At 40.0% G+C, this 22,238-nt stretch overlaps 1 protein-coding gene across 2 annotated transcripts in view; it reads right to left on the minus strand.

The window, feature by feature from the left end:
* Window positions 1–413: 413 nt before the first annotated feature.
* SCARA5 (scavenger receptor class A member 5) overlaps window positions 414–22,238 on the minus strand; it is a 125,453-nt gene continuing 103,628 nt past the window's right edge. For both annotated transcript variants that reach the window (XM_087883346.1, XM_034421222.3), the window contains exons 7-9: window positions 20,775–20,831; window positions 10,523–10,720; window positions 414–1,049 (exon numbers count right to left, since the gene is read on the minus strand). In XM_087883346.1, coding sequence (XP_087739472.1) covers window positions 913–1,049; window positions 10,523–10,720; window positions 20,775–20,831 — 392 coding nt within the window. In that variant the 3' untranslated portion in view covers window positions 414–912. The remainder of the gene's footprint in view (window positions 1,050–10,522; window positions 10,721–20,774; window positions 20,832–22,238) is intronic.

Consider the following 22,238-nt stretch of genomic DNA (forward strand, 5'->3'; position numbering starts at 1 on the left):
AAAGTGAGTGCTGAAGTGCATGAGAGTTTGTTATTAAATGTGATAGATTGATTCCTATTCTAGGCTCTGTATAATTCTGCAATCTATGGAAAATGACTTCTGGGAGCCCGTTTCCACTGGCCACTGACACTGTTTTGAGCTCATGTATACTGCCACTGTATCGCAAATATCACGCAATTCACGATATATGTTCTATCAGCATGATCTACCATCTCTTTCCCTGACAAAAGAATTGTACATTTCAGCATGTACATAAACCTCAAGGGATCCGTCCCTGACTTTTATAATTACAGTACAGTTTTTACTGTTATGCTAAATACTGCACTGTTTCATATGTAGGCCCCCTCCTATCCTATATAGATTTGTAAAAGGAAGAACTTTTTTTTTTTGTGCAACACAGAGAAATACAGAACATCTCAAATATTTTTATTATTCAGAATGCGACAATCATATCAGCTTGCTAAGCAAACAGGTTATTACATCAGTAGCTGCTCAGCTTCTTCCTGTATAGCATATCTTCAGCCACGGAGCTGTCCTGCTGGTTTGATGGCTGCATCACACATAGCTTGCAATAATACGTTCGGCAACCTTTGCTATTCAAATTCTATGTAACGAATGGAAGGCTTAAGTGGCTTGGCTTCCTGTAACTTTGTTGTATACGTTAGGAAAGATGGAGGATATAAGTTGGAAAAGGATGAAATGGCGCCTCCCCCGGTAGCGTTACAGGCTGGATAGAAAAATTACAGTAGTTTCTACTGTAGCTCCTGAGACATACAAAGGCAGAAGTTTAGCTGTTCCTTTTTGATAGCATTGGCAATAAGAAAGCACAGTATCTGCTAGCAACTTCTGAAGTCTCATAATTTCTTCTCCAGTAAGTCCTTTGTTCACTCGTTGGTTGTCAAATTTGTCCTATTACTGCCTCAAGCACTTCACTCCAGCATCTTCAGCATGCCCGCAGTTTGTTTTTCCCCAGCTGGAAAAGCTACATTGGAGAAGACTATCTTCCGTTCCCTTGCAGGCCACATCATCCATCCAAATCCGTCCTTTCCCTGGGAGAAGAATTGAATAGACTCATTAGGCTACAACACAACAGCTAATGAGCTTCCATTTTTCCATCATATTACAATAGCGGTGAGAACATTCACCCTTTGCAACATCTAGATCTGTGTTTCTCAACCTTGGTAAGTTTAAGACATGTGGACTTCAATTCCCCAAATTCTCCAGCCAGCCATCACTTTCTAATCATTCTGTTAGGAGATCAGACATTTTATCCTCTATCTATCTACAGTGTCCATCTATAGTGTTTATCCACAGTATCTATTTGTCTATCTATCTGACTGGGCATTCAAAGTTAGAGCATTCTGGAGTGTTTTATGATTGGGCAGCTACTTTTATATTTAACTTGGATAGTTTGTTTTATTCTGGTTTTAATTGTAAAGCCTTTTGTAAGTTGCCTAGAGTTATACTGAGAGATATAAAAATATTATCCTTTCTTTAATGTGTTATTTCATATATTTTATTCCTTTTAGGAATAATCTGCCAAATTCACATTTTGTTTTTACTAAGATAGGGAAGGATTAGACTAAATTGCCAACCTTGATTATACCCATACGAAATGCAGCATTCTTTGCTAATGATTCAGACAATTGACCCCAGTCATGCTTACACCATTCTATGCAAGCTATGTATCTAATCTAGAGATTTACAAGCTACCATACTTGGGGATACAAGCTGGGTAATGACCTATACACCTATACACAATGCACAAGACGATGCACAAGTCTATAAATAAAATCAATTAGATCAACCAAACAAACCCAATGATAAATTGGGAAGCATTTTTAAGGCTGCCATCATGTAAACAATAACAACCTAATCAACTGTGAGTAGATAGATAGGTACCATTTTGGAGACAATTTAATAGGGACATGAAAGGAGTCCCCAATCAGGCATTCCCTGGGCAATTATAATGTCGCCATTCAATCCTTTCAATGCAGAAGCACTGAGGTATTCCAAGCATGAATGTAGTAGTAGTAGTAGTAGTAGTAGTAGTAGTAGTAGTAGTAGCAGTAGAAGACATATATATATATGTCTTCTTAAGTTTTCGCGGGTGTGCATATGCAAAAAATTAAAATCTTTCCCGCGTCATTGTAAATAAGTTGGTTAAAATGTTTAAAATTCTGGCTAAAATCCCAGCTTAAAATCTTCTAAAAATCCTTACATTGCTTCTAAATGAAACAGAGCCTGAAGATGACAGGGTTGTGAGCCTGTCGAAACGTTGCTATAAGAAAAACTTTTAAAGTCACTGGTAGGATTTTAGCTGAGGTTTTAAAGACCTTGCAGAGTGCTCTGTAAGGATTTTTAGAAGATTTTAAACTGGGATTTTAACCAGAATTTTAAATATTTTAACCAACTTATTTACAATGACGCGGGAAAACACCCGAGATTTTAATTTTTTGCATATATATATATATATATATATATATAAATTCTAAAAATTAAAATGGGTATCTTCAATAACCATTTCTGAAAATGAATAAATGTGAGCTTTTCTGAGATAATTTTAAGCAAAATGCTCCTTTGCTTCACCAATTGGTTTCCAGCAGATCCTTCATGTCCAAGCTGCTCTGGCTTCAGGCCACATGTGGCTTGTGTCATTTTGCGGCATAAATAGGACCAAAGCCAAACCACAGGAGATGTTCAGTGATCTGTTACAGGGATGCTAAAAGTCATCCCTGAATGTCCCTCACAGGTTTTTAGGACAGGACCGTCCCATAGCCTAACAGAAAGATCTTATCCCAGGCCAATGCCAGTCTCTCCAATTCCCTGGAAGACATGAGTCAGGATTCTCCCTTTTCCAGCCTCTGACTCACTAGCTATAAAGGGGATTGTACACACAGTTCAGGGCTCTGTAAAAAAGCTCTCTGGGGAAAGTGGATAACAGGAATTAAATCCCAGCCAGAAAAAGCAGAGTTTGGCTTTGGTGGGTCCAAAGGGAACAAGTTTTCAAGCATCAAAGGAGAGTAGAGCTGGAAAGATTGTATGGAACAACCACAGGAACACCCAGCAAAGTTTGGAACTACAGCTGGACCAGGCATAATTATTTATCCAGCACATATCATGCTAGATTTCAAAGGCTGCCTGATATAACAGATTGCCATTGGTAGAAAAGCCACAATTACTACGGAGAATTAATGGGGTTCTTTGTTTTGAATGATCAGTTGAGGGGATGTTTCGGGACTGTCAAGATACAGCCCAGGGGTGGGTTCAACTTACCTTTACTACCGGTTTGGAAGTAGTATGCACAGATTGCCAATGACAACATCCGGGGTGGTGGGCGGGGCCTCCCGCCGGTTTTACTACCGGTTCTTGCGAACCGGTCCAAACCAGGGGCAACCCACCACTGATACAGCCAATGTGCTTTCCAGTGAGAGATGGGCAGGGTAGGAGATTCAAGAGGAAAGCAAATGAAGAGTTCCTTAATTCCCCCAATCAGGAGGAGTCTGGGAGCAGCTTTTCAAACTAACACATTTTATTCAAAGGCATAAGTTTCATGAACTACAGTTCCCTTCATTAGAAGGAGAACACCTACACTGATACAGAATCTCAGCCAGGACGAGGTGTTGGTTTAACCACTCTATGCATCCAATGAAGTGAAGTACAGTTTATAAAAAAACTTATGCCTGTTAATTAAATGTCTTACACTGAAAAGCTGCTCCCAGACTCCTCCTGATTTTGGGCAACCATAGAGCAACATGGCTCCCCTCCTGTGATGTCTTTGTTCCCCGTGAGTATTGGCTGGAAGCTCCTGCAGGAAACAGGAATCTAGAGAAAACCAATATGCGACTGGAGCTAAGAATTAAGTGCCTAAACCTACAATGCCATGGGAGTATTGGAAAAGCAAGGTAAAAGTTGGTAGAGAATATTAGTCATGGGGGTGATCCTTTATTTCTTTGAAGCCCTGTTAGCTCAGCTTTGAGTAGTTTAATATCTTAGCCTACTCCCTGTTTGTTTCTTTTGCTCAGATGGCTAACTCAGACAAGCAGTTTTATACAACATTAACTTCAACTATCCTTTTAGTAAAATGAAAACCATTTCCTTGATCATTCCTGCTTTGGGTTTATAAGCTGTAACTGCAGATTTTAAAACTCTTTGGACAGTTAACTCTGGGTATGAAGGTAAAAACTGGAGCCATTCCATTAAAACTTTATCCCTGGGAAAGAGAGGTTTCCTTCTCTGCCTGTCCAGATTCCAGGCATCTCTTCATCCAAGAACGTGTGTCAGGTTCCAAAAAAGCAAGAAAGACCTGTTGAGATTCTTCTAAGCAGGCATCTTTACTGTTCCTCATCTACAGACAGACATCTGGCCAAAACTAAAGCAGACTTCTTGCACCATAAAACATATATTCTGGTAACTATTGAGGAGGAGATATCTTCACCCTCTTTCTCTCAAATAAATGATCTAAACTGTATTGTCTCTTGCTTCTCTGGAATGCACTCACATGCTCCTGGGAATCCGAACAACATTCCATCACACTGTGCCACTACAACCTGCTTGGGTGGGCCCTTTTATCTGGAGGAACTTTATTTATTTATTTATTATTTATTTATTTATTTATTTATTTATTTATTTATTTATTTATTTATTTATTTATTTATTTTTCGTATTTCTATGCCGCCCACTCTCCGAGGACTCTGGGCGGCTTACACCAAAGACAGTATACTAAATAGCATATTGCCCCCAACAATCTGGGTCCTCATTTTACCCACCTCGGAAGGATGGAAGGCTGAATCAACCTTGAACCGGTGAGATTTGATCCGCTGATCTGCTGAACTAGCAGTCAGCTGAAGTAGCTGCAGTACTGCACTCTAACCACTGCGCCACCTCAGCTCTGGATAATCCAGCCCCCCCACCCCCAGCACTCAGATAGAGGAGGAGTGAGAGGATTCGTAAGATTGTACGGTATCAGTGAAGAACACTTTGTCTCCCTTGCTCCCTGCTACAGTTACAGATAGCAAAGCTCAACTTGTACAATACTCTCCTTGTTCTGCAAAATAAAAAAACGTTGACTGTTTTGAAATGTACTCTGCAAATTGAGATTTTTGGTAGGTTTAGGATAAAGAATTTTGCCACATAAAGCCTGACTGCTCTGAGAGATACACCTTAAGCTTTACATGGATTCCTTATAGGCATAAAGACATTGGTGTTCTGGTATACCAGTCGATGTTCAAATCAATAGTCTGATATTTTCAACTAGTGTGAGAAAGTAATGTGGCAGCTGCTTTTCACCTATTTCTCTTTGCCTGACATGCCATCGGAAGAGAAATATCCCATGTAAAAAGAGTGAAGCAGTGACATTTTGTGTAACCCATGGAATTCTGATGCAGCCACTTGTAAAGTTTTTGAACTGGGAAGTTGAGTAAAACAAAGAAACATGCTGCCAGTTTCCTCTTCTATTCCAAGTGACCAAAAAAAAAAAAAAAGGAAATCTATCTACCAGAATTCTGTAAGTTTGGGAAACGTCTCTTCAAAAATAGCTGGAGGACAGCCATTACTTCCCTCTGTAGCACTTTTCTTTTTCTAAAATGCCTGAAAGATCAACAGATGTTTCTGGACCAAACTCTGCACCATGAGATGCTAGAATTAGTCTTGAGTTCAGGAAAGTTGTTGCTATATGATTGTTGCTAGTTTGTGCTATTGTAAATTAGCATTTACTATAGGAATCAAGCTCAAGTAAAACACATTAATCGTGTTTACTAGCAATAGCTAATAACAGCTTTCTTGTAATCTTAACAACCTATCCATAGTAGTGCACAGGTACCTCAATTATGTTTAGGCTTTACGTCTTAGGCTTCTTAGCAGTAAAACTGGATTCTCTGTGTTGACATTTAGCTTATCTATCATCTATCCATCCATCCATCCATCTTCCATCTATCTGATTATCAACAACCTATTTAATTTTTATGACTTGCATAATCCATTGAACTATAAACCAGTTAAAGAAGTTGAGTTTAAACAACAGGCTAAGCCACACAAAACCTAGGCAAAGTTAAAATGAACCCAGCTTAGCAGGCCATGCAAATATATATATCTATATCTATCTATCTATCTATCTATCTATCTATCTATCTATCTATCTATCTATCTATCTATCTATCTATCTATATATCTATATATATCTATCTATAGATAGATAGATAGATAGATAGATAGATAGATAGATAGATAGATAGATAGATAGATAGATAGATAGATACACACCAGCTCTTTCTCTGGCATGATTAAGCATGTTTTGTGATCACAGCCATGGGGGAAAGTGATTTTCTTTCCTATGCAGGCACACATACTGGTTGAAAACCGTAAAATGGCTAGAGACAGATCACATCCCTAAACATATTTCTACAAACTGGTCATATGAATATCGAAATGTGGGAATAAGAATGTTTTCCTCCTCTTAAAAAAAAAAAGCAATAAAAACCAGTGGGTTGGTGCTAACATTGCTTTATGCTTTGGATCCAACCGGGACACTGCCTTTTCCATCACATGGGATAGGTTTTGTGTGGAACAATTTTCCTCCAACACCTCTTGTGCCCCCCTCTCTCTGGAAAGGTGTGTGGGTATCCCCTTGATCCCCACAAACACATGTGCAGTGCCAGCCCACCAGTTAGAAAGGCACCACAGGGAAAACCTCTGCATGCAGCTAAACATTTATGACGAACCATCATCTAAATTTATTATTTATTAGTTCGATTTATATGCCACCCTTCTCTGGAGACTCAGGGCGGTTTTCAATGCATTAAGCAATAGCCTTCATACTTTTATATATACCTGTTTAGTAGGGCTTTTTGGCCCCCACAAGCAGTGTTCTTTTTTATACAAAGTCATCTTATTGCCCCCACAATCCGGGTCCTCATTTTACCTACCTCGGAAGGATGGAAGGCTGAGTCAACCTTGAACCTGGTGAGAATTGAACTCACAGTAATTGCAGGCAGCTGGCAGCTAAGTGCTACTTTAACAGCAGTTTAGTCCGCTGCACCACCAAGGCTCCTTATCTGGGAATCTGGGAACTTGTAAAATTTTCCCCAGTTCCTGTTTCTCGTAATCTGGGACATTTAGAAAAAAAACATGAGTAATATTGGAGGATCACTACACTGACGTTTAGAGTTGTGCAATAGGCTTGCAATCTCAAGTGTCTTGTTTTCCTTAACTTACAAAAATAAAGCAATTTGTGAATGCCTTAAACATGCCAGGGTTGGAGTGAAACTTTTATTAACAGGAAGTTTTTATAGTGGGAAAATAATTAAAGCTCTCTGGGCCCCAAAGCAAAACTGTCATCTGAACTGAGCTGAGATGAGCACACCGAAAGACAGCTAGAAGGCAGCAGAGTGAACATCAGGGGTGAAATCCAGCAGGTTCTGACAGGTTCTGGAGAACCGGTAGCGGAAATTTGGAGTAGTTTGGAGAACCGGCAAATACCACCTCTGGCTGGCCCCAGAGTGGGGTGGGATGGAGATTTTGCAGTATCCTTCCCCTGCCATGCCCACCAAGCCACACCACGCCCACAAAGCCATGCCCACAGAACCGATAGTAAAAAAATTTGAATTCCACCACTGGTGAACATGTCCTGTATCTCTTTGGGCAGGAGATCTTTGCCGTCGTATACAATACTATAAATCCCAAAGGTGCTTTTTTCAAGAGGCAACTGGAGTTTCTGGTTTTTCTTTGAAGACGTTTCGCTTCTCATTCAAGAATCTTCTTCAGTTCTGAAGTTCTGAAGAAGCTTCTTGGATGAGAAGCTGAACGTCTTCAAAGAAAAACCAGAAACTCCAGTTGCCTCTTGAAAAAAGCACCTTTGGGACAACCATGACCTAGATGACTGAGAATCTCCATAGACATGATACTGTAAGCTTATGCTCCTCCCCTCTCATTTCTTCATTCAGGAAGGAGAAGACCAAAAAGAAGTAGACAGCAATTAAGAACAATCCATCAAAAAACCACCAGAGACTCTAAGAGCTCCTCTTGTAAGTGTAGGGTGCACAGATGTGATAGTAGCATGAGAGCTTTTCCCTTCTTTGCTTCATCCTTCATTCTGTACTATTATCCTATTATTCTTTTGACCCCATAATCAGGCTTCAAAAATGTTGAGGCTCCAAAAATCTGGATGCCCACTAGACAACGTAGCAAAAAGATACAAAAACTCTAACTCAAATTCTTAGCTGCCATGAAATATGGACTGGGAAAAAGAACCACATCAGAATTTTTCTAGCCCAGATTTGATAGCTGTAGGGGTGGGATTTTGTGAAGATGAGGGCAAGGAATGGGCATCAGGGAAGTATAATGGTACCTGGCAGCGGTGAAATCCCCCTGGTTCTCTCCGGTTCGCCGAACCAGTAGCACCGGTGGTGGGAGGCTCCACCCACCTGCCGGGACATCATTATGTCCCCTTTTTTTACCATCTGTGCATGCGAAGGTTCTGTGCATGTGCATAAGAAGCGCACACATGCTATGCACACCCATTCCCGAACCGGTAGCGAAGGTAAGCGGATTTCACCACTGGTACCTGGGATAGAAGTTGGGAGATGGGGTGAAGAGGGAATGGTTAGATAAGAGATCTCAAAGGTGTTTTTTCAAGAGGTAACTGAACTTCCTGGTCCAGAAAGTCCAATTGCCTCTTGAAAAAGCATCTTTGGAACAACCATGACCTGGATGATTGAGAATCTCCAGAGACCAGGGCTGTCAAACTCCCAGCCCATGAGCCGCAGGGCTGTCTTAATGCATGGGCCTGATGGACACTTGCCTATGGACCCTATGAGCATAGGGGCCCCATACTAATTTGTGTATGTTAACCCTTCAATGCACCTTGTATCATATGAATACAGCAATTGAGTATCATTGTGTTTTTCAACACCAATTTTGTTGGAAGTGCATTTACATTTTTATTCCTGTGAATGGTTGTCGTAGGAGCCCCAGTACACTGCTTTGCCCAGGGCCCATAATGCTATTAAGACGGCCCTGATGAGCCAGATGCATCACATGCTTGCTATGCCCATGCCCAATTTAGTGAAGGGGGGAAAAGTCCCGCTACGTCACATGATGCTGCCATGACGACATGAGTTTGACATCCCTGCCATAGATGGTCAGATAAGAGAGAGCATAGTCAGCAGCTGGATAGTATTAGGTAGGGTAATAGGTTCAGAAGGAGCTCTCCCTAATTTCCTGGGCTGTAAAGGAGATGTTGGGAGAATTGTACTCTCAAACTTACAACGTTCTGTTAATGTAGCTTTACGATAAAGCAGAATTAGCCTATCTGTTTTCTATTTGATCTATCTGATAAAGCTGGCAGGAAGAGGCTACTATTGCACCTGCTTTTTGTTAAGGTTGCAGATCTGGGATGGAAAACCTCAGGGACTCAGTTGATGTTAACCAAGGGACTGAGTTTTTTTGCCTCTCTACTGTCCTCTGGTGGTCCTCCAGATTTGTCCAGCCTACAGCAGCCTAGTTTTATTAGCCCGATAATGTGTTGAATGGACTCAGTCATGGAGGTTCTTTCTAATCCTGATGAATTCCTTTTAATTGGAGATTGAATTGGCACTTCTTACACATTCTGAAATGTTCAAACTATTTTCCAGAGTTATGTTTTGGTGCCAGCAACTAAACAACTCCAAGCTTAAAAGGCTAAGTAGAATTGGACCTAGTTAGTACTTGGATAGGTCTTCTTTGACCTCTCAGGGACAGAGAAGTTGAAAAACATCCCAGAAAATAAGAAAAAACTACTTCTGTATTGTTGCCAAACAATCCTACATGGACATTTCTATAAAACCACTATCTTTTTTTATCTTTTTATGATCCTGGGTTTATCCTAACAAACAACCCTATCTGGTAGGTCGCAGGCATCATATTCATGGGAAAATTTTCTTCAAGAAAATGAATGGAAGTGTGGAACTCTTCAGGCTGCAAAACCCGATCATTAAGGAAGAACAATTAGAAATCTCCAGAATCCCTGAGCAAGAGGAATGGGGCTTCTGGGCATCAGCTGACAAGCCCCACACTTAGCACTGGACCGTAGAAAACCTGCTTCCCAAAAACAGCACTGAGGCAGGATTAGATGGCTGAGTTCCAGTGGTGGGTTGCCCCCGGTTCGGACTGGTTCACAAGAACCAGTAGTAAAACCGGCGGGAGGCTCCGTCCACCAACCCCAACGTCATCAGGAAGCGAGCATGCACACGTGGCCCCATTACGAACCGGTAGTAAAGGTAAGTAGAACCCACCCCTGCTGAGTTCATTAGATTTTTTTTTTCTTAGTCCCTTAGGAAAATATTCCCCCCACACCTCTGAGTCTAGTGAAATTTATCCAAGTTGTCAAAGAAACCAGTTTGATAAACATCCTACAACAAAAGCACCACAAACTATTTGTTTTATTTGCATTAACACCCTTACACTAAATTGTTTAGATCGGTTTTCTAGGCTGAATTCTAACATCAGTGCAATTTATTTAATCTCAGGAATGTATTTATTTTCTTACCTTGTCCAAATACGGCCATTCTGTAAATCTCTTCAATGCCTCGGAAACCCAGCATCCGACACACCACATCCCCATCTTTCTTGTCCCATCCATCGTCACACACAGTTCCCCAATGTCGATCGTGAAAGACTTCCACTCGTCCTTCATGAGGACCAGAGCCATTCATCAAGCGGATAATACCCTCTTCCAAAGTAACAGCTGTGCAGTCGTGAGACAGGGGAAGTAAATAAAAATATGGGATTAAAAATGATTTTTTGCTAAAAGCATTTTCTGCCTATTCTTACCAATACTGATGAAATACGTAAAGCCTCCATATGTAAAGATGAAATATTGTAGAAACGCCATTAAGTATTTTAAGTACCACCTTAAAGAAATAAATAAAACTGTTCAGTGGTTCAATGAAATCAATTGAACTCTTTACACAATTCATAATCAATGTATCCTTTCTTACATTCATATCCATCTTTTCTTTGAGATCTGAAGGTGATGTGTTTGAGAATCTCCCCTTACCAGTAGTCCTCACTTAACACATGGTTGCTTAGAGACCATTAGAGGTCCATATGATGGACCTTCAAAAAGCTATTTACAACCCTGTTCTGGAGTTCCAATGGCTGCAAACACCCCCTCCCCCATGGTCACATGATTGTATTTTGGGCACTTGGCAACCAGCTGGCATTTATAGCCGTTTGCAGCATCCTGCAGTCACATGACCACAATTTTTGACATTTTTTGTCAGTTTCTGGCAATATATTTCTGGTTTCTGAAAAAAAAACCTCCCATTGCTAAAACGGCTTGGTTTAACTACTGCCGCATTCACTTAATGACTATTACAAAAAGATAATAAATTCAGGCACAGTCACACAGTGATCTACTTAACAATCGCCACCAATTACAACCATAATTCCAGGGTCAATTATGGTTGTAAATTGAGGACTAGCTGTGTTACTCCGCCAAACAATAAATTTCTGAGATCGTTCAACTGAACAGAAGTGACAAGACAATCCATGTTTTTCCCAGCATCCACTTCTTGTAACTTCTACTGCAGGGGCAGGTAAAATAGCTAAGTGTTTTCTACATTTCCTTCAGATTCTGCCCAATAAGCTGTCACCATTGACTGTTCCTGCCAGATGCTTCCTTCTAAATGATAGCACTTAGTTGGAAACATACTATAACAGAGTTGCTGCTCTGGCAACAGCTGCTCTTTACTCCAGAGTCATATCCACAGGCTCTAGTTGTGGGGTGTAGACAACTACATTCCTAGTGGGATCTTTCACTGGCCAGAACAGCAGTTTTATACAGTTTTAACTCCAGACTGATATATACAGTGGAGACATCCCAGAATTAAATATTAACCAGGACTACAAAACATTCTGGGAGGAAATACACTTTTTTCATGTTTGGCCTAATAATAAATGGATTTAATTCGGAACAAAACCAGGATTAGAAGTGTCTGTCTTGGCCCCTCACCCTCACCCTGACTATTCCTAGAAGTGCAGCTCAAGTGCTAGTTAAGTGGAGGCATGAACTGTGAATTGTTAACAGATGCCTGACGGCCTGTCTTTGTTCATAGATGTGTTTGACTGTCTGTCAAAATTACACCTACAAGCCCACAACCCAATCCCATGATCCCTTGCAGTTGCATCAAGCTTAGATTGGCTCAAAAAACCAAATGATCTATTGTTTAATGTCTACACATGTATAAAAGGGTGTACTTTAAAAAATGTTCAGTATGTACACAGTATAGAATATACAAATTGCATAGTAAAAACTATGCAATTGCAGATATTTTATGATGGCTGTTAGTCATATCAGGGGTGTCCATAGGGTGCAGTAAAAAAAGAAATCACAATAGTGGCCATGGTTACTGAAGTTCTGTCTAGGTTTTTTTTAAAAGTTCATCACATATGTTAATTGAGTGGTGCAGTGCAGGGGTAGGTTCTAAATTGTTTTACTACCGGTTCTGTGGGCGTGGCTTATTTTGTGGGCGTGGCTTGATGGTCATGTGACAATTATTTAGGATTTAGCAGATGTGCTGATCTACCAGGCTTTTAACTGCTTGCAGAGCTGTACCGATCTACCCATTTATTTTTTGCAGGCACTGCTCTACCCATTTATTTTTGCAGGCACTGATCTACTCATGTATTTTTGCAAGCAATGATCTACTCATATATTTTTGCAGGCACTGATCTACTCGTGTATTTTTGAAGGCACTGGTCTACCCATTTATTTTTGCAGGCACTGATCTACTCATTTGTTTTCTTTTAACACTGATCAGCTGTAGGACGGCCCTTTGAAGCCAGGCGCTAAGAGTTTAAACAGTTTTTTTCCCTCTAGCCATCAGCTGGGACTCAGGAGGCAGCAATAGATTGGGGGTGGGGCCAAATAAAAGGTAAGAATAACACGGGAGATGGGGGGGACGTGGGGGTAGGGGTGGGGGTGGGTGCAGAGGTGAGTGGGGGCCACAACCAGTTCGGTGACGTCATATCGTCACCGCTACCAGCTCGGGAGAACCCGGCCAAACTGGGAGGAACCCACCACTAGTGTGGTGGCCTAGAGGTGGCGCTCTCACCTCATAATCAGAAGGCTGTGAATTCAAACCTAGGTAGAGGTAGATATTTCTTTCTCTGGGCACAATGGGAATATATCTGCTGAACAAAACTCCTCATTGGCGACTGGAAGGGCATCCAGCCAGTGAACACTCAGTTCCATTCAGTTGCCCAGACTCTACCCTGCAAGGAATTATGGGGTCATAAAAAGAAAATGATGATGATGATCAAATATGTTCTACACTTTAACAGTAACAGAGTTGGAAGGGACCTTGGAGGTCATCTAGTCCAATGTCCTGCTCACACAGGAGACCTGTACTAGGGATTCAAACCACCGAACTGCTGACCTTTCTCATCAACAAGCTCAGTGTCTTAACCACTGAGCCACCTAGTCATTATATGGTTTAGCCTCCACATCCCTTATCAACTTTGCTGCTCTTCTCTGCACTCTTTCTAGGGCCTCAGCATCCTTTTTGTATCATGGCGACCAGAACTGGATGCAGTATTCCAAGTGTATCCTCCCTACAGCAGTATAGAGCGGTAAATTCAAGGTACACCCAATGGAGTTTCTCCATTGAATTTTCTTGTTGGAAGTGGGCAGTGAAAGTTGCAAATGGCAATCACATCAGTGGTTGGTTGCTCCCAGTTCTGTCCGGTTCTTGAGAACCGGTAGTAAAAACAGCGGAAGGCTTCACCCACCCACCCTGATGTCAATTTGGTGCACGGGAGCAAAGCAAGCACATATGCACGCTCCCATTGCAAACCAGTAGTAAAGGTAAGTAGAACCCACCCCTGAATTACATGACTGCAAGATGCTGATATGACTAGCCAAGCATGGCATGGCTTAGGACCTGGTTATCTATGGGACTGCCTGCTACCACCAATAGCCTCCCACCGGCCAGTACGCTCCCATAGAGAGGGGCTCCTCCGGGTGCCGTCAGCCAAACAATGTCGACTGGTGGCCCCTAGGGGGAGAGCCTTCTCTGTGGGGGCACCTACGATCTGGAACAAGCTCCTCCCGGAGATACGGAGGATCCCGGATCTGCGCACCTTCCATCACGCGCTTAAGACTTTTTTATTTCATCAAGCCGGCCTGGCCTAAATCTTCTCCCCTTTTTAAATGTAAATTTTAATTTGTTTTTAAATTATGGGGTATTTTAAATTTGTTCAGCCAAATTATTTAATTCGTTTTTATTCTATTTTAAAGTTTTGTATTTATGTGTTTTATCCTGTGGCTGTTCACCGCCCTGAGTCCTTCGGGAGTAGAGCGGTATAGAAATTTAAATAAATAAAATAAATAAATAAATGGCGCACTTTCATGATCACATGGCAGCTGGACCTTAAGGACCAATTGTAAGTACCCTCTCTTCAGTGCTATCACTGAAGTTTGAAGTCTCTCTGAACGAGTAATTGTTAAGTGAGGACTATTTATGCTTGCAACTCTCCTGGGTGCGTGAGAAGGTTGAAATGGGACACAAAGACGAGATGAGGAAGCCGAGTCTCCTTTCACACTCACTTAATCTCTCCAATTTTTTAGCTCTTTTAAAAGTGAAAATGGGTTTCTTTCATACTTAGAAATGTATAGAAGTAACTGCTGTTCTTGACATTCTATCTTATTGCCCCGTGAAAGCAACCATTTTATTGCACAAGTGAGTGCACTAATCTACCTCTTTCCGTATATTCCAAGAGATTCCCCATGGATTCTATTATTTTTATATATATATTTGTTTGCATAAAGCCTATTACAAACCAGATTTTTTCCCAGGGGAGAAATATAAGGAAAATACTTAAACAGTGCTTAAAAAAACAATATCTCAAACTGCTGCAGCTGTACAAAGAGAGCGTTGGCTTGGATAACTGGGACCATGTGTTTGTGAGGGAAGTGGAAGATTTATCCCTGCACAGAAGTAGCACTGCTTTCCATTTTCACAGCCCCACCTCCACCCAGGAAAAAAAACAAAACACATTTTCCTGGGTCAACCGGGCCTCGGAAATGGACTTAAGTCTAGAATGCCAGAATTGAAATTCCTGAGGAATGTGTATGAGACTGTCTATGTCTTTGTGTGTTTATTTGTCAATAAGCCTCCTTTTACCAGGCTCAAAAATGACTCAGCCTTTCATCCTTCCGAGGTCAGTAAAACGAGGACCCAAATTGTTGGGGGCAATATGCTGACTCTGTAAAACCGCTTAGAGAGGGCTGTAAAGCACTATGAAGTGGTATATAAGTCTAAGTGCTATTGCTGTTTTCTATTTAGTATGAAAAAACCCCTAATTTCTACCTTGGCTTTTTTTCAAAATAAAGACGATATATATTATTATTATTATTATTATTTATTATTATTAGTCATATTTCTATGCCACCCACTCTCCGAGGACTCTGGGCAGCTTACACCAAAGACAGTATACTAAATAGCATATTGCCCCCACAATCTGGGTCCTCATTTTACCCACCTTGGAAGGATGGAAGGCTGAGTCAACCTTGAGCCGGTGAGATTTGATCCGTTGATCTGCTGAACTAGCAGTCAGCTGAAGTAGCTGCAGTACTGCACTCTAACCACTGCGCCACCTCGGCTCTTATATGCATGTATGCATGAGAAAGAGATATGTCTGAATGGAGTATACAGATAGTCCTTACAACAGTTCATTTAGTGACTGTTCAGAGTTACAACGGCTACAGAAAAAAGTGACTTATGACCGGTTTTCACAGTTACGATCTTTGCAGCATTCCCATGATCATGTGATCAAAATCCAGAAGCTTGGCCACTGGTTCATATTTATGACCATATCCCAAGCTCATGTGATCCCCTTTTGTGACCTTCTGACAAGCAAAGTCAATGGGGAAGCCACATTGACTTAACAACAGTGCTACTAACTTAGCAACTGCAGTGGTCCATTTAACAATGGTGGCAAGAAAGGTCGTAAAATGGGGCAAAGCTCACTTAAAAAATGTCTCACTTAACAAGATAAATTTTGGGCTCAGTTGTGGTCATAAGTCAATGACTACCTGAATATGGACGAATATCTATCTATATAGAGCTCCATTTTCACTGGCAGAGGGTTGCAGGAGGCCGTCGCAGCCAAAACCGGAGCTCGAGAACCCGTTTTCACTGGCAGAGCACTCAGGCCATCACAGGCGCTGACACAAGTGATGTTGAGTTGGCCATGCCCACCTGGCCATGGCCTCCCCCGGCCCCCCAAGGTCAAACACAACCCTGATGCGGCCCTCAGTGAAATTGAGTTTGATACCCCTGATATAGAGTATCATAAAACTACAGAATCATCAAGTTGGAAGGGATTTTAGAGGTCATATTTTTGAACCTCAAATTCAACTCAACCTCACCAGCATCACCTGTCACTGGTGACCGTCACTTATGGACTTATGGACTTATGGACTTCAAGCAAAGCAAAATTCCCCACTTAATGCAGAAGCTTGTTCCATTGGCAAACACCATGTACAGTCAGGAAGTTCCTCCTGTCTGAACCTCTCTCCTTCTAGTTTTAACCACTGGTTTTGTTCCTGCCCTCTGGACTATAGTAGACAAGTCTACTAAAAACTGAATTCCAAGCCATTCAATCCCATTTTAGCCACATAGTAACGTGTATATCACTTCAGTTTTGGACTGCTGCTCCTCTCTGATGGCTCAGTGGATCTCACTTGAAAAAAAACAAAGCTCATGAGAGGGCCATGCTCTTGCTGTATGTGGTTTTAGGATCCAACTGGATGGGGGGGGGGGGAAGAGAACAAGCAAAAATACATAATGAGAGCCATGTGAAGCAACTTCTGATATCTTGCTGCACCACAACACAATAGTAGCAATTACAACCAGAGCCCTGATCAGAAAATGCTTTACTAGAGAAACCGTTTCCTCCTCCTTTATAAATATTAGCTGAATTCAAAATTATTATTTAAATCCTAGGAGTTTAGGAGTGTTGGGGAAATTATTTTTATGTGTTGCTTTATTTTTAAATTGTTGATTTTTATTATTATTATTATTATTATTATTATTATTATTATTATTATTATTATTATTATTTAATCTTTAGTGAGATTCACAGCCATTACTATTACTATTATTATTATTATTATTATTATTATTATTATTAATTATTATTATTATTATTATTATTATTATTATTGGATGTTAAATATTTATCTTTCTGTACCACAATCTTAAAGAAAACCTAATCTATGTGATAGCTAGGCATCAAAAATGATTTGATCAATCAATCAATCGATTCTTTGCACAACACTATGATTAAGGCATTAAAGAATGTATTGTGTATAAAAAATACATTAGTTCCAGGTTCAATTCTTGGGTCTCTTCCTCCCCTTTTTTTAAATCAGGGAGTGTTCTTTTATCAGTCTTGAAAATGTCTGCCATCTACTTATTTACACAATGGCTTATGAGAATGAAATATTCTTGCTTCACCTGCTTCAATCTTTACATTTATAGTAACAATCATGGCATATGGAATGTTGGACTTCGATTGTAAGAAGAACAGATGGTAAAAACAGATGCGCAGATGGTAAAAAAAGGGGACATAATGACGTTCCGGCGGGTGGGTGGAGCCTCCCACTACCGGCGCTACCGGTTCAATGAACCGGATAGAACCGGAGGGGATTTCACCGCTGCCTGTGGGAAAGTGAACTTTAGTTATGGGTGAAAGGACTAACTGCATGTCGAAAAATATCAATTTGTGTCATCAAGGCTTTTACAGGTGTGTAAAAATGTAGAAATTCATATGGTTCATTGAGTGATTATTTACTTATATCGTTTTTATTTATCACATTTATATAGTCAACCATCTCACCTATGTGAGTCTGAGTGGTGTATAAAAAAAATGTAACAGAGATGATCTTCAAGGAAAAATAGTTCTATATTCAGAATGAATGTAGAAAAATCTATTCTGTTAGATGACATGAATGGGAATAAGATCACAAAGGTTGAAAGAGGTGGAAAGTTAATTAAGTTGAAAGATTTTAAGGTAAAAATGAAACAAATTGAAACATAATGTTAAGAATTTTAAAATATGATGGGAATTTTGAGGAATATATGCAATAAAGGGAGAGAAAAACAGGGATGCCTGGACACCATAGAAAAAAGCACTGAATTGAAAATGAATATAGCAATCGAGAGAGATAGAAAAAGGAGTAGGGAGATTGAAGGAAGGGAGAAGGAGAGAGAGAGGAACAAAAGAAAGGGAAGAGGAGAGGAAGAAAGGAAAGGGGAATAAGAGTAGGAGGGAAGGTTAGATAGGAGGGAGAAAAGGAGGAGGGGGAGAAAGGAAGGGGAAGTAGAGAAGGAATAGGAGAGGAGGGAAGAAGAAGGTAGGAAGGACAAAAGAAGGGAGGGAGAGGAAGAGAAAGAGAAGAAAGATTGCTGTAAAACAAAAAAGATGAAATGGAAGAAAGGCATCCCCGAACACGTTTAAATATATTAAGATAAAGATTGAATTAATAAAAAAAATAAAATTAAGGAGAATGTATATGATTAAGAATAGAAAAAATAGAATTTGAGGGCAAAAGAAAATACTGTTTAGAAAAATAAGAATAGAAAAATTAAGATTTGATTAACAAATATGGAAAAAGAACACTTTGGCAGAAACTGTAACTAAGTAAAATATATTTGGATGTCATGAATTATATATGATATGATATAATATGGTCAATACTCTATTTCAAAAAATATGTGGGTGCGTATGGGGGGGGAACCAATAAAACTTGTCAAAAAAAAAAAAGAAAAGAAAAGAAAAACAGATTGCGACATTTAGTGATACCAGAATGAATGAGAATGGTGACTGCTGTGTGTATCTATTTAGGAGAAGGTAATTTGTTTTGAAAACACAATGTATCCAGGGAGGAGAAGATAATTGCAAAGAACATAATCAAAGAGAGCAACGCTAAGGTTAAAAGGAAGAGAAAATTCAGAGCAATTATAAAATAAAAATTGCTTTGCAAAGTGGGTGGAAAAGGCTAAATAAGGAACATTCACCAGAAAGAATGGAACTCAAAATAAAAGTGATGAAATAATTTGGGATGAAATTGAAAGCGAGACAGTCCTGGAAAGACTATTTGAGAGATTAATATGGTGATAATGATGTTAAAGAGTACAATGGAAAAGAATACTATAAATATTCAACAAACATATTGAAAAGGACAGCATAAATGCTGTGGATATGTTAAAAATGGCAAAATTGCAGGAATAGGAATTATAAATGAAATAACATTAGAATAATGGATGTAATTTTTTAAAGAAGCTGCTATGTAATTTGTTTAATGAAGCCTGCATCTGTGCTGGACTACTGGAAGAAGGCCATTACTGGTAACAGAGAAAAGTAATAAAAGTATATGGAAGACTAGACAGGGATTACTTTGTTAAATGTAGCTGGGAAAGTATTAAGTAGAATTATCTTTGAAAAGTACAAGTTATAACAGCAATCACATTTAGGAAGTGCAGTCCAGCTTTATACCGGGCGATGAGCATACGGATCAAATTTTGCTTTTCAGTTGCCCATTGAGAAACATATGAATGTAATAAAATTTATTTACTGGTTAACTTAGTGAAAGTGTATAATTAAATAAATGGGCTTGACTTATCAACTGTTTTCCACAAATAAGGAGATAAAAGTTGGTTGCTGAATGAGATTTAAAGTGGTATTAGATGAAAACAAAGCATGCATAAGATTACATGGAATGCTTAGCAAATGGTTCAGTGTTGAGCAAGAAACAAGAAACAGATCTGTAGCACGTTCTTAGTTGTTTAATGATTTGTGTATAAATGTATAAGGAATGCTTGTGGTGATATTTGTGATATGCTCACCCGGGAATGTAAAAGTGTGTATAGGTGTTCTGTCCCAGCTACGGACCACATAGAACGCAGCACACACAAAGTCCGTACAAACCTTAGTTTACTAATTAAGGACTACTAATGAGTTTTCTTAGTAGTTTTTCAAACACAAGTACAGTTTAAATCAGTCTTTTCTGAACAAAGGCTGTTAATTTAACTTCATTAACAGCTGACAAGAGTCCAAGGAATAATAACTCAATTCTGAGGCACAGTCTTTCAGATAACCTTAAGCTTACTGTGGTTGGCAGAATGCCCAGAAGCAATTTGCAGGAAAAATGACAAGAGAAAAGCAAGAGACGATCAGACGTTTCTGGAGTCAATACGCGAAGAAATATGAACGAAGTTGTTTTCTGCAAATTGCCTCAGTTGTCGTCATTCCTTAAACAGGCTAGGGGAGTGGCCAATTAGCCCCAAGCCTTACTCTCGAGGAGATCTCCTTCTAAGGAGCCACTCCTGCCTTTTGGCAGCTCTGCGCGCCCGTGCATTGAGAAGAGGCTCCTCCTCTTCTTCCTCTTCACTTATGGGAGCTTCTGGAGGTTCTGAAGGCCCTGGCTTTTTCCTTATCTTTGCTTTACAATTTCTTACTCCTTTTCTGTGATTTGCATAGCATGGCTCCAAAGGAAAATAGCATGATGGGTACGTATTGATAATCAAGTAGTATGCAGAAAGGGCCACTTTGAGAGATTATATGTCCTATCAAAAGTCATAAAAAAGCCTTAGTAAGACCATACCTAGAATACTGCATCCAGTTTTTGTCACCACACTATAAAAAAGATGTTGAGACTCTAGAAAAAGTGCAGAGAAGAGCAACCAAGATGATTAGGGGACTGGAGACTGGGCATTTAAGGTATACGGTACCTGTTTCTCCAGCTTGGTCTCCCTTCTCGCCTTTTTCTCCCTTTAGGCCCCGCTCACCTGAAAATAGAAGAAAAAAGTATCATGTAGAAAATTATAAACTTAGAAATCAGTATCAGGACCATATAGCTCTCAGACATTTTGATGCCCAATGATAAGCCGCTTAAAAAGTGCTCTTGGTGGGCCCCCATTAATTGCAATGAGGCTGTTGTGGAAGAACTGTGCTAGATTAATTAGACATGTCAGTCTCCTAACCTGCTGTCCTTATTGATATATTGAAAACAAAATTGCTAAGTTAATAACCCATTTGTTACCCTAATTGCATCCATTTATTTATGTTCGACATACATAGTTGGATAAAAAGCTAAAAAATTAAATCTTGTCAAATTTTCTGTCCTGCAGGGCTCAGTTGCAGCTTATTTACTAGGGCCAACAAACAGTAAACGATTTGGACGTGTCCCATAATGGCACCCCAAATTCATCAGTCCAGTTGCCTCTGACCCATGAATGACATGTCACATCATTAATCGGGGTATAATTGCTTCATTCGAAAGCCATCAATTATGTGAATGATCAAGAATGCTGCACACTTCCTCTGAAACACTGTACCGGATCCATGTCCAATTCACAGAACGGATCTTGATCTTTAAAAGCACTAAAGGTAGTGTCACCTATTTGTTTCATTTATTATTGTTGGTTGCACAGGCAGCAGTATATTTAGACTGGAACAGACATTTTTGCCCAGCTACTGAGTCCTTCCCAAGGATCTGGGATAGGCAGGTGTTGTATAACTGTTATCTTATACCTGCTTGACAAAATAAATAGATAAAGTTATTTTAAATAAATAAAGTATTGTCACAGGATGTAAGCTGTTCCAAGGAAAGCTGCCTTATGCAATTGACTGAGGGTGATTTTGTCAATGTCGATAATGCTCAGGTGGTGCTCCAGGTGTTTTGAGAATGCATCCAAGTGCCTATCACCATTCTAGTCTTCCTTATCAATTATGATTATAAGGGTGACTATGCTGAAACAGAAAAATGCTATGCACAACCGCCAAGGTTAATTTTTTTTCTCTCTCTCTCTCTGTAGTACTCTGTCAGTGCATACCTTAAGCCTGGAGAAGACTTCTGCATCATTGCATGTCAGGGAACGTATGATGTATGAATCTGTCATTCAGAGACAGTTGCATAGCTGTTGCATTTATATTTAAACCCTCTAGCTGCTCCCTTTTGTCATTTGAATGTGCCGCCCACCTCCCAGCAGGAAGTCAGATCAATCAATCAGCATGCAGGATGCGAATCTCCATACAACTCATAGTTGAGATTTGGGAGGTGTGCACATCAGCCCGTCTGCAACCATCTGCAACCTGCATCAGTCACTCATCAATCAACGTAGGTAGATGTCAACGCCTACATACAGTTGTAGGCAAGTCTAAATCAAGCTTCAGGAATGTGGACAATTACAGAT

This window comes from Pantherophis guttatus, chromosome 1 (assembly GCF_059756535.1).
Source record: "Pantherophis guttatus breed Tessera chromosome 1, ASM5975653v1, whole genome shotgun sequence".
In the NCBI taxonomy this organism is placed as follows: Eukaryota; Metazoa; Chordata; class Lepidosauria; order Squamata; family Colubridae; genus Pantherophis; species Pantherophis guttatus.